A 14008-nucleotide genomic window follows, 5' to 3' on the forward strand; every position below is an offset into this window, starting at 1 on the left:
GGTGCTGGGTAAACTACTATTATGTTTATAAGCCAGTCTTTTAAAAGGGATACAAGGGTATTGCCTTAGCGGCTTAGCCTATTAATAAATACTAGGAGTGAAGCTAAGGCAAAATATATTATGACAAGATTGGGCTAATTTACAAAGTCGGTTAATTAAACAGGAAAAATGTTTTTTGAATATTTAGCTTAGAAATCATATATTTCAAGTTGGTGTTAATGTGCTACATATAAATAAGAAAAAGATATCAGGTAACTAAGGTGTCTAATTTGGGTATTCAAATAATGAAGTTTAATTAAGAAAGAAAAACAATATTCAAATCAGCACGTCAAATGAGTTAGGTAACTAAAAGGAGTAGAAACATAGAATAAGAGTAAAGGTCTGCTCATAAATAAATGCAAATTAAGTAGCGAAAAGAGGCAGAAATATATAGGGTAAGTAGGACCAAGCGTCGAGTCTAAACTATGGAGAGTAGAGTTAGGTTTCAGAATCAGGTAATGTTGTGGCTCACTTATTAAAATTCTTAATCATAAACAATGACAGAGAATGCTACTTAATTCAGCTTTACATTGCACATGGCCTAGAGTAGTTGCACTGAATAATACATAATAAGAGGTCTAATAGCCATACATTACACTATGCATGTTCTATCGACTTATTTTAGGATCTAAAGAAATTAAAGACTACCTAATGTTCCTAGTAAGGTCTAAACAACACACGCATGCTCATCACCTAGAAAAGAAATTAAAATCACCAAATAAAAATACATGGTAGAGTCCAAGTAATGCTACATTACATTACCAGAGTCAATAACTTAGATAAATATATATATATATATATAGTATCAGAATGCCATTATAATATGGAAGCCATGCCTCAAGAAGCATAAACCCTAGAAGAAGGGTAATGCTTCAAACTTAATTCACAAATTACCTCCTCCTCCACCCTCACTTATGTCCTCTGGAAAGTTATCATTCCAAGGAAGAGAATAAGGAAAAGAATAAGCAGTATTTGGAGTTTGGAGATAAAATCCACTTCCTTCATTACCAATTCTTGCACTGAACCCCCTTTGTGGAATTTGTTGAAGAGAAGTAAGTCCTGGAGGAACAGAAATTGCTGCAGAAGGAATGTCACTGAAAGAATAGCGAAGCAAATCAGCATTTGCAGCATCAAGCTCCTTCTGGAGCCTCTGAACTTGTCTCTGGAGGAATGAAATGGCACCAACGCAGCCATAAACTGGGTCCCTCACACGAGCCTCTGCTTCATAGGCAAGGGAATTCACTGCATCCTCTCTCTGGTGAGGAAGGAGTTCATTAAGGAGCTTTGTGACATTGCTAGCACCAAAGATTTTGTGGACATTAGCAAATTTTTGAGGCTCTTCTGGTGGGAAGTAAGGCGCAAAGATGCATCCTGGCATGCATTTCCTCCTCAAGAATTTGCAGGCAGCACAGGGAGAATTGTAAGAGCTGGATGATGCCATTTTTCTTGCACTGCATAGAAAGATTGACATAAAAGTAATTTTTTATATAAAAAATCATTCTATATATGTCATGTTCTTGAGTAAGCTAAGTAGCTTTAGTTCAATTTTCTTATATCAAAGGTGGAAATGAATGAGCATCAATGATAGCTTATGAAATGTGGATGCAGGGATAGTTTTACTAGGGTATCAAAATCTTTAATAAATTTTTTTGTTGTTGATAAAAAAGCAAAAAAACTAGGGTATCAAATCATATATCATCATAACACCATAATACTACAACCCAATTAGAAAAACCTTAATTTGTAGAGATTTAAAATTGGAATCAAGGCCTTTATCAATCCCTTATAGATTATAGCTATTTTTATTTGCTTAATAATTTAAGAATTAGTTTTCACTTTCTAGAATAAATATATTGTTAACAACAAGTATATAAATCCTAAGACAATGAGTCATAGGAGACTTATTTAACAATTACATATATTTATGACATTATGCTTCTTCTTTAGCAACCTTTCATAAATATACATAGTTTTTTTGTTGTTTTTTTATATCAAACACTTATTTCCTTTCTCTCTTCATTTTCCAATTCATGATAAAAGAACAAGCAAAAAATTCTATTTTTAAACATGAAAAACTGCTGCAAAGTTTTGATCTGAATTTGTGCTTTGGTTTAGTTTCTGAACAGTTTGTTTTCTTCTTTTTCTTCATTAATTCCCTATTGGGAAACATCCACACACCAGCTAGTCCAGACAAGAACAAATATTATTTGTCTTTCTTCCTCCGGAAGAATTCAGCTGCATGATCAAGTAAGTACAAACTCATAATTTCCTTCTGAAATTAAATCAGTTGAGCCAGGGATCTGGCTGCTGCAACAAGCCATGATTATATATTTCATAGCTACATAAAAGAAAACATAAAAATGGAAAAGCCCTAAAAAAAGGACCCATTTTGTATATCAGCCGTTACTTTTTTACTTGACAGAAACAAGTCAAAAACATAGAAAAGAACTAAATAGCCAAGAAGGAAGCTAGCTCTACATGAACATGATTTTACCTGTTTGTGTTGTAGGTTTCTTTGGATCAGATGAACTAAAAGGGCAGTACCTTTTTCACTTCAGAAGCTGCTCTTTTTTTCCCTAAGACAAAGTAGGCTAAGCTAATAAGATGTATAAGTCTCAGATTTGTTACAAGAGGAGCACCCCTAAAGAGGAAACCCTAATTAGATGAGCAGCACTGAGTGAGAGAAGGACAAAGATATAGGAAAAGAGAAAGAGGGAAGAAAGCTGATAATTAAGTGGGAAAAGGTGATAGTAGAGAAAACAACATTGAGTGGATGGAGAAGGAATGGGAGCAAAAGACAAAGGTAATAAATGGAGGTACACTAGAAAGAATGACTATGACCTTGCATCTAATCTAATAATAATATCAGGAATGTGGCCATGTCTCCCATTCTCAATCCCTCTAACTCATCTATATATTTCTTTTATATTTTTGGGAAAAACTTCAAACGTAATTTTTAAAACATGTAAAGGGCCTTCTGCAATGATCATGTGTATGGATTATTTTAATTTCATACATCTTAATGTATTATTCATTCTTCAGATTTATTGGCAATGATAAGAAGAAGCTAAGTAGATTCATAAGGTATCTGTAAATCCTCACTAAGAATAGTAATCAAATGAATATGTTACAATAAAAGTTATTTTACTACTACCTTCTTTGAAATAGCTTGAGGGTTTGAGGAAAAGGGTTAATAAATAATTCTAACCGGAAAAGTATATACAAAAGAAGGAAAAATGTCAGTTATATAATTGAGGAAAATGAAATTGATAATTATTAACACCGTGACGTTCAAATTTTGACAGCAACTAAATGCTTATACTGCAGTGTTGTACAAGGACGTAAAAGGTAACAGTCATGTGTACGTACGACCATCTTTCACACCAGAAAGTTAGAGATAAGTTGGACTCTTATTGGCCCTAAACAATGATGATACTGTAGAAAATCAGAATAATACTTATAGTTTGTATGGTATTATGAGAGTCATTTAAAGTATATAATTAGCCCTCACCACTTAGTTATATAGAATGATATAAGTATACATAATTATTTATATTGAAGTAGCTAGGAACGAAGATGATTCACTGAGATTAGAATATTCTGAATATGACATCTACATAAATTCAACATCCATATGTGTCAATAATATTTAAGAATTTAAAATCTATGCATTATTAGTGTAAAGTTTTTTACATATATTATTTAGATTGATTTATATTACTTTTGTTTGAGAGTCAATGATAATTAATATATGAATGATAAATGATTTGTTGACAATGTAAAAAATATTTACTCCGTATTAAATCCAATATTTAATTATGCTCATATGATGCTATGAATCTCAGGTTATATCCTATTTATTTCTTGTATTTAAAGTATAAAAACTAACAAGGGCATACATCAATTGGTGAAATTATTCTGACTTAAAATAAAGATTTCAATTTCAATCCATGAAAATGTTGTTTTGTGAATTATAGATAACAAAGAAGTAAAAAACCACATGTATGCTAACCAATATTGGTCTTTTCTCTATGTATTTATAACCATTTTAAAGTAGTCATCTAATGGATTTCTATAATAACTAAATCTAATAAGCACTATTCCACATATTATACTGTGTTTCTTAATGTTAAGAGTTGGATCTCAGTCGAATATATGAAAAAGATTTAGTTACTAAAGACATTTTACCCATTGAATTAAGTTTCATATATCTGCTAGAAATTGGAAATGGAATAAACCCATTTCCTTATACGGATAAATTTCATACTGAAGTGGTTATGGAACATAATTTACGTTGATGGTCGAGTTTTGAGAGAACATGACGGTATGACACTAATAAAAGATGCAGCTCTTCTACCAATTTAAGTCACTGGTATGTTCTCTGTTGCAGTCTAGTGAAGCCAGAAAATATATTTCCATATCAATAGTGATGAATCTTTTCGTATATATGTTAATAAATGCTGTTGAAGTTGAAGGCTTGAAACTCCTAAGGTCAAATTTCAATTGCTGCGGCTACTCTTTTCAGCTTCATATGCCAATTGTTGGTGTCTATATGTTAATGCCACAAATTTTTTATAATTAATTCTTCTTTTGAAAAATCTTTTTTATTTGAATGAGCAAATGAAGCGTTTTAATTTGGCTCTCCAAGATCACCTTGACTAGGTACGATTGAAGTGAACATATGTCTGTGTAAAAAAAAGGCAAATTTACTTACTTCATGTACTGAAAAATTATAATTTTGGTACACCTTTAAAATTAATTATGGAAATGGTGCAAGACAATATATATAAAACTTGGGACATGGTTACTGAGTTTGGTCTTTTTCTCTTTACACAATGTAATTTGGCCACCCCAATATAGATTCTCTCTTTTTCTTTATATAACACGATATTAGAATTGTAGAGTTACTTTTTTTTCTCACTCCATAATAATCGGCACTTCAAGTGGAGAGTTTGAATATTTTTAAAAAAAATGGGTAGTGACATTACCGAATGGAAGATGTATGTTTTTGTTTTTTAATGTATTTTTTTCTCAAGTCCCTGTTAATATTTTTTTAAAATTAGATTTAATAATTAACATTCATAATGCCAATCATGTGATTTTTGGATGGAATCACATGCTCTTATTCATATTTCATTTTGTGTCTCAGACTTAGAAAGACTCATTTAATTAAAAAGAAAAATTATAAAAAGAAAAATTAATGTTTTATATTATTTTATAAAGCTTGATCGTTAGGGACATGAGAAAGGAAAATTTGATGACAGATAATATTTGTTGGCTCTCAGTATCATATTTAAAATAATCAACCTGCTATATATCTTATTTGCTTTGTTTTATTTTAAATTTAAACATACAATATATGAAGGTGAAGGAGAGAAATAAAATGTCATTATAGCATTAAATTAAATAAAAAATATAGTATGATGCTTAAATAATGAACAACAAAATGTTTATAAAATTAAGGCATCTAACTAATCTAATATGAGCATCAACAAAACATTATTCTCACTAGACATCTTTTCTTTTGATAAGCAAAGATTTGTATTAAAGCGGCACAAGGAGTGCCAACCCGAAAATTGAAGGGACTACAAAACAACAAAAGGTAGAAAACACATTAAAAAATGCAACATTTCGAATTCGTGCACCACTGAGCAAAGATGAATGGATTTTGATTAGTGCTCGAAGCAAACAAAGACCACGATCTAACCTGAATCAAGTCCATAATTTGCACAAAACTAACCTCCTTAGCCGAAAACATGGAGTTGTCCCGCATTAACCAAATGGACCAAATCACGGTAAACCACAACATTCTCCATAATTGTCTTCCTTTTGAATTCTTGCATAATGATTCATGATAACTAAACAGCTCCCCAACAGTACTATGCTGCAACACAAACGGAATCTACAACCAAGCATAAAAACCACTCCAGACAGAGGAAGCAAAAGAGCAAGACAAAAGCAAATGATCAAGAGATTTAGAATGATTCAAACACAAAACACAATTTAACTCATCAACACTATGAATAATTCTTCTCTTAAATAACTCCTCCTTAGTTGCAATTCTACCACACAGAGTTTTCCAAACAAAACAACACACCTTTGAACAAGCACAATTAATCCAACTTTTATTAAGAAGACAACCAACCTCATTTTGTTGGACATTAATTTGAGCCAAGTAAACTTTTTTTAACCACATACCTTCTTGAGTTATCTAAACTCCATTTCCAAGTATCTACACCATCTCTTCTACAGGAATGAGAAGCAATCAGGTGATACAAAGAACTGACTGAATTTTCCTCCCAATCAAACAACCTTCTCCTCCAAAGAACATTCCAATTCCACTGGCTGTTGATCCAGACCCCACAATCTGAGACTAGCACATGTCTATTCAAAGCAAGAGCAAACCACCAAGATACTTAGGTTTACAAACCTGAGTCTAAGCCACCTAAGCAATTCCAATCCCGCCTCCTTTATTACCCCATAAGAATCTCCTCTGAAGGCTAATAAGTTTATTAATAACCTTCTTCAGAGCCTTATAAAGAGAGAAGAGATAAATAGAAACATTAGCCAGAACTGAATTAATAAGAACCACTCTACCACTAAAAGAAATATGCTTACACTTCTTGCTCGCCAATCGTCTCGACACCGAGTCAATCACGGTCCGCCAAGTTGAATAGTTTGATGGATTTGCACCAACAGGAATACCAAGGTATGTGAATGGAATGCTACCCAATCTACACGAAATAAAATGAGTCGCCGAAAGTAAGAAAGATCTAGGAGTTTGGATTCCCATCAACGAACTTTTATGAGCATTTACTTTTAAACTAGAGACCAACTCAAAACATCTCAAAATGCTTTTAATACTTCAAAGGTTAATTGCATTTGGCTTGCACACAAGGATAGTAGTATCATCCGCAAATTGCAAGTCTGTCACCTCAACACCATATCTACCAATTTTAAAGCCTTCAAACAACCCAATGCTCTTTGCTGATCTAACTAGCCCTGCAAAAACTTCCGCCACCATAAGGAATAAAAAAGGAGCCATCGGGTCCCCTTGACGGATGCCTTTAGTCACAAAAATTACGGAGAAGGCAATCCGTTAATTAACACAGACGTTTTCGTAGAAGATAAGCAAGCCTTAATCCATTTCCTCCATATACTAGGAAAACCAAATATGAACAACATATAATCAAGAAACTCTCAACTTACGGAATCGTAAGCTTTTTCAAAGTCCACTTTGAGCACAAGACAACCCTCCCTATCCTTTTTAGCTGAATGGATTAACTCGTTCATGATCACTGTAGCATGAAGGATATTTCTTCCATGGATGAAAGTGGACTGCGAAGAGGAAATAATTGAATCCATAACCCTCTTCAACCTTCCTGCTAAGACTTTAAAAAGAATTTTATACAGGAAACCCACAAGTGAAATAAGCCTAAAATTTGTAATCTTGTTAGGAGATTTAATCTTCGGAATCAACATAATGAAGGAAGAGTTCAACCCTTTCGGAAGCTTGCAATTCACATAAAACTCTTGAATAAAAGCAACCACTTCAAGCTTAACAATCTCCCAATATTCCTGAAATTTTTTTAGGTTAAAACCATTCGGACCGAGACTCTTATCATCTGCACAACTCCAGACAGCGCCTTTAATCTTATCTTCCGAAAACACCTCACTAATAGAATCCACCTGCAACTGGGACAAACTGTTAAAAATCACTCCATTTAAAGAGGGAACAACCTGAGACTCTTTGCGGAACCTGTTCTTAAAGTGATTAGAGACCCCCTAACAGTAAGAGACTCTTCTTCACACCAATCACCATGAACCCAAATTCCCATAATTTGATTCCTCCTTCTTCTACTGTTAATGCAAGCATGGAAATAAGAAGAGTTAACATCCCCACAACACTTCAACCACTGACTTCTAGCTTTCTGATAAAGAAGGTTTTCCTTCCAGTTAGCAACTTTCCATCACCAATCTGCAAGAAAATTCTTCCTTGAAGATAATTGTTCCTCACTTAATGATGTGCTCTCTCCTACCAGATCAATCTTTTGAATTTCAGAAGTACGACTTCCCAATTTATGATCCAAATGACCAAAAAACTTTTTATTCCAAATTTTAATAACCTATTTCAAGCACTTCAACTTCTCCTTTACTACAAACGCAACCTACCCCGAGACTTCAGAATCTGACCATATGTTTTTGATCAAATGTAGAAAACTATTATCAAGAATCCAACATTTATTGAATTTAAAAGGCAAAGGACCTTTAATCACCTTCTTATACTTGAGAAGAATAGGACAATGATTAGAAATGTCCCTGTTAATAGCCCATTGTGAAGCATCAGGCCATAAGGACAACCACTTGGAAGATAAAAGAAACTTGTCCAGTCTACTCATAGCTCTACCACTCGGTTGATACCAAGTAAACTTTCTCCCAATAAGAGGAAGATCAATAAGCTCCATTTCTCTTATCCAATCATTGAAACACTGGATTTCTCTACTATTCTCCACTCCGGAACCTCCTCGTCTTTCGGAACTAGAAGTGACTAAATTAAAATCACCAAGAAAACACCACAAACCATCTCCCAGATTTCTTTTCAGAGCAATTAAATTCTCCCATAACAATATTTTTTGATTGAAAAAACAGGAAGAATAAATATTCATTATGCAACACGAACACTAACCTGCAGACCAGACTCCTTGGACAGCAAAGAACCCATTGCCACGAAAAATGTTACTTTTGATGAATTTAGTTTTATTCCATATGCTGAGAATACCTCCCGTTTTCCCAGACGCCGGGTTAAAATACCACTCAAACTCCTTGTTGCCCCACAAGCTTAAGCACAACTTCTCATCACACACCTCTAGCTTCATTTCTTGGATTCCAATAAAATCCACACCAAAATGATGAATCATGTTCTGAACCCCTCTCCTCTTGACCTTATTCCCCAATCCTCTAACATTTAGATAAGAACAAATCATTGATTACCAGAGTTTTCCCCTTGGACAGGCTCAACCACACTATCCCTATCCCTTTTCTCTACCTCCACAATTCTCCTCAATATGATTTCTTCATCCCCTTCATAGGACACTTCAATCCTCTTGTTGATCTCCCAAATTTTTACAGCCACCAATTCCCCTTCTTTAAAGTGTCGTCTATTAGCCATCATAACATTAGAATCAGAAATAGAATTACTGATTGTTGGATCCAAACTCGTCAACCTATTTCTATCCAATTGAGATCCATCAGAATTGTATTGAGAACTAGAGGCCGACAATGAAACTAACTGATCCCCAAGAGCAGAATTATTACTCAACTTTTGACTTTGCTTTTTTCTCCTCTTTGCATTAACTTTTCGGAGAGGTAAGGCATACTGAAGAAATTTTGAGCAAACTTTAGAGGTTCTCTTTTTTTCAAGACACTTTGATCCATTGTATGAGATGGATTGAGAGCACAATTTTTTTCGTCTATTAGAATTTGTCCACGTGACAAGGAAGACTGGGCAAGTGATAAATGGGTTGTTCCTGAATAAAAATAGGAGTCCAAATGGGCCTCCCCATTTAGATGAGTCGTATGGTCACGTGCTAGGGGGGTGAGGAAAAACGTTTATTATTTTTCTTCCTACGTTTGGGCCGGTTTGAAACTTTTGAAGGCCCTAAAACCAACCCTTGAAAACCTACAATTTCTTCATCCATACACGACACCTTCTCTTTCAACAATACCTTCTTAGTGTCGACAACCTTATTTGACACTTTTTCCAAAAGCTGCAGCACCTTTGAAGCACTACTAGCCTCTTTCTTCTCCTTTTTTGAGCTAGTCTCCTTCACACTTTTTGAAAGACCAATCTGAGACCTTTCCAATCCCATAAAAGAATCAACCACCACCTCTAGGCCGTCTGCCACACTCAACGGATCAGGAACCAAGGTGTCACAATCAACCTCTGAGCAATTGTCCTTGTTGTTTTTCTCTTTCCGATTCACCATCCACATCATCTCCTCCATCGCCAGGAACATATCCTTCGCCCCAATCGAAATGGTCATTCACCCACTGTTCACCTTCATCAGAATGTTGGGCATCAGACACTTGATCCACAATGGTATCCCTGCTATTAAGGCACTGAAGAATCTCAAGGGCTAAGGGAGATTAATCTTTCATTAAAACATCAAAAACAAGCTGCCCAACTTTGACCCTTTGGCTAAGGTTATTTTCTTCTGCAGAATCTGTAGCCATCAAGAATCAACCACAGTCTAATCTTTTCATAAGTCTATTATTCTCCTCAACACTTATGAATTGCCCTTGCTCTCCCCCAACTTCTTGAAGAATTCTTCAGACCAAACATGCAACGGAATGCCCGAACAGCGAATCCACACTAGACATTCTTTTACAATCTCCAAAGGAGACCATTTTCGGATCACCTTAAAGAAGTTGTTAAACCATCCTTCTTCCTTGCAAAGCACCTCCACCACCTCCATCTTCCCGACTCCTTTCAGCAGCACCAAGTTCCCACCCATGAATGTAGCTTGGATGTCAAATATGCCTTCTTGGGCAAGAATCTCTTTCACTCTAAATCCATCCTCTGCTTTGTGTAGCTCTCCCTCAAAACACTTATCATTGGTTGCTCCAGAGTTTTCAGAGACGTTAATAACTATCTCCTTATCCATTGATGGTTCAATAACTTTAATGTTAGCCGCTCCATTACTTACAACCTACTTCCACGATCTCCCAGAGAAAGATGTTCTAGGAATCTCCTTTAAACAAGATTCTATTCTATGCTTCTGATATTGGATCGACTTCCAAACCTTAGTCTTATCATTTGAAAAAAAATGCCCATCTTCTCTACTGAATATAGGCTCGTTGATACCAATCTTATATTCTCCAATCCATACATTGTCCATAACACTTTCTAAATTCCTTCCATCCTCAACATCCTTAAACCTGACAAAACAAATCTTTTCCCCCTTTTATCCTTTTTCTTTGGAATAATCAAGTCACCCACCCTTCTCCATTTTGGAGAAACCATCACATCTCTTCTATGCCATGACTGTCAGGGAAATTAGTGAAAAAGAAATTAACTTAATTATTATGTAAAGCTTTCAGGTACCCTATTGGCTTAAAAGAATTATGATAAGGCTCCCTGCGAGAAAATGAAGGAGACAAAGCCCTCCTAGACCTATTTTCCCATTTTCTTCCTCTCTGAACTAAGGTCCACTCTCCTTTTCCCATTTTCATTCTCACTAGACATTTATATATATTAAACGAGTTCATTATGTTTAGTCACAACTTAAGTTTTTCTAAACAATCATTTAGCTCTAAGTATCCTATTAAAAGAATTAATCAACTTAGAGTATATTTTAATCAAATAACAATGAAGGAAAAATTAGAGCCAAATGCAAAGCTAACATTCCATCGAAAGCATTAAACAAATCCTTACATGACTAAAACACAAGTTCTTTATTGCTTACAGATTACTTTTACTAGTCAAAAAGGAATTATCATTGCTAGCAATATAGACACTTTCACTCAATAAATACCAGCACTGATTTTATATAAAATATATTAACAGAACTTGGCAATCACATTGCCAACTACATTAAAAAATAAAAACACAAATATTCCACCAAACTCTGGTAATGTCATTGCCAATTATATAAAAATATTGAAACTCTTCATTTGAAGTGCCAGTTATGGAGTGAGAAAAAAAATTAAACTATACGATCTTAATGTCCAGTTACATAAATAAAAAAAGAGAGTCTATGTTGGGCTAACCGAGTTACATTGTCAAAAAAAGGAAAAAGACAAAACTCGATAATCATATTCCCGAGTTTTATAAATGTACCATTTCCATAATTAATTTTTAAGGTATATCAAGATTGTAATTTTTCAATCAAGGTGTACCAAGTATGTAAATTTGCCATACAAAAAAAGTAAGAGGGGCTACTATGAATTTTGGGATGCTCATCATAGCCTAACAACTGTAAAATTATGGAATGTGATTATCTAATGTTTATATATATCTATATTATCATAGCCAAACAAAACTCATATAAGGAATTTACACATAATGTTATGGGCATATTTAAATATGTTCATTTTAGGCTTGACATTTATGTTTAAATTTATATTCTCTGACCATTTTACCCTTCCAACTTTCCCATATAAAAAATCGTTGATTTCTCCATTTATAGTAGTATCTCATTTAATCTTCGTTTTTAATTTCATTTCCTCTTTTCAAATTATTCCAACCGAAATAATTCAAAGGGTCAATCTCTTTTTGAATTTTGTCAGTCCAAATAATATAATTTTATTAATGATATAATGTCATGGCTTCATCATCTCTAACAAATCCCTCCCACTTTTCTAGCACACAACAATCTTTAAACTTCAAAGATGTAAATCAGTGTTGTTGAAACCGGACCGGACCGGACGGTCCGACCGGTCTGACCGCTGACCGGACTTGAAAACGGCTCTGGTTTGCCGTCTTAACCGAATGAGAGTTGGACCGCTTTGAACCGGAAAAAATCCGGTCCGACCATGTTAAACCCGGTTAAACCGGATTAACCCGGGAAGTAAACCGGACGGCTCACTTAAAAATAAAAAAAAATGGGACAATGTTCTAATATTTTGTTTTAGTACGGTCCAAAAAAAGATAAAGAGGTATTATTTCATGTAATTATACATAATTATTAATTATATAAAGTTTTACATTTATATATAACTATATATTTATAAATAAAAATTATTAATTATGTACGAAATCACCCGCTCAGACCGGACGGTTTAACCGTTTAAACCTAATACGGGACCTCTGCCGGTTTGACGTCCGGCTCGGGTTTCACAACACTGATGTAAATTTTGACAATATTTGGAATTCTACAAAAGAACAAAAATTTTTTTTATATTGTTGAAATATATTTTGGTTATATTGTATTGGACTAATAGTTAGTTCAAGCCAACTTATCTTGCATAATAAGTAATTATTTTAAATTCAATTTTCATGATTAAAACATGTGTAAAATAGTTTAGTTAGCTAGGAGTTATGTAAATTTAAGTCTCTTATATTTTTTATATAATAATTTAGTTAATTTTTTTGTAATTCTATTTGATTCAACTCAATTTAGTATCATTCAATACTATTCATTCAATGAAAGGGATACAGGTTTTTTATCTTACTTCTGGATTTCTAATATATATAAATAAGATTTGTGTCTTGGGATATTATTGACTCTCTTTTGAGTTGACCTGTGATTCTTCAATCTCTTTAATTTCTCCATATCCAATAACACAAAATTAAGCATTTTGGATGAGGTTTATTTCATTTTCCTACGCATTGCTTTTGTTTCTCTAACTTTGCAATAAAAAGATGACTCCAGAAAGTTCACAATTTTGAAGAGGTATCAAAACATAATGAGATAAAAAAATTATAGTCTTATTCTTTATGGAAATGTAATTATTTTGTAGGAATTTCTAATATCTAAAGTTGTAGACTCAACACACTAGTGCATGATATATTATAAAGTTATTATAATTAGGTGTTTTAGTTTTCAGTCAAATGTTATAAATGTAAACTAGGCTTCTAAGTGTAACCTGCAATTTAATTAGAAGAGATGTTTAATCACAAAAATTATTTAAAAGACAAATTTGTCTCTTCTAAATAAATTCATTTACAGTAACTGAAATTAAGAAATTACCATTCAAATTTTGCTTTGGTTTTTCATTGATAGACATAACTCTTTACCAATATATATCTTTTTTTTACCAAAAATAAATATAATATTTTTTATCTATAAATCTTTACCATTTACCAACATATGATACCATTCGTCTCATGTGTGTGTGTGTGGTAATAGAGTTGACAAGATAGAGACTTGTATATTTAGATTAACATATAGTAACAGAAAAGAGCTTCTTAATCTACATACCAGAAAAAGATATATACTGCTATCACCATCACTTGACTCCTTTCTAT

The 14008-nt window shown here is 33.6% G+C and overlaps 1 protein-coding gene across 2 annotated transcripts; it reads right to left on the reverse strand.

The window, feature by feature from the left end:
* LOC109357643 (protein LATERAL ORGAN BOUNDARIES-like) lies at positions 826–2911 on the reverse strand. Of its 2 annotated transcripts, none has more exons than XM_019601633.1 (2): positions 2534–2911; positions 826–1485 (listed from the first exon to the last, which is right to left on the reverse strand). In XM_019601633.1, the coding sequence occupies exon 2, from the start codon at positions 1478–1480 to the stop codon at positions 923–925; it is 558 nt and encodes a 185-aa protein (XP_019457178.1). In that variant the 5' UTR covers positions 1481–1485; positions 2534–2911; the 3' UTR covers positions 826–922. The 2 variants fall into 2 exon arrangements, with proteins under 2 accessions (XP_019457178.1, XP_019457169.1); XM_019601624.1 differs by having other exon boundaries at positions 826–1490.

The sequence above is a fragment of the Lupinus angustifolius genome, chromosome LG01, assembly GCF_001865875.1.
Source record: "Lupinus angustifolius cultivar Tanjil chromosome LG01, LupAngTanjil_v1.0, whole genome shotgun sequence".
Lineage (NCBI taxonomy): Eukaryota > Viridiplantae > Streptophyta > Magnoliopsida > Fabales > Fabaceae > Lupinus > Lupinus angustifolius.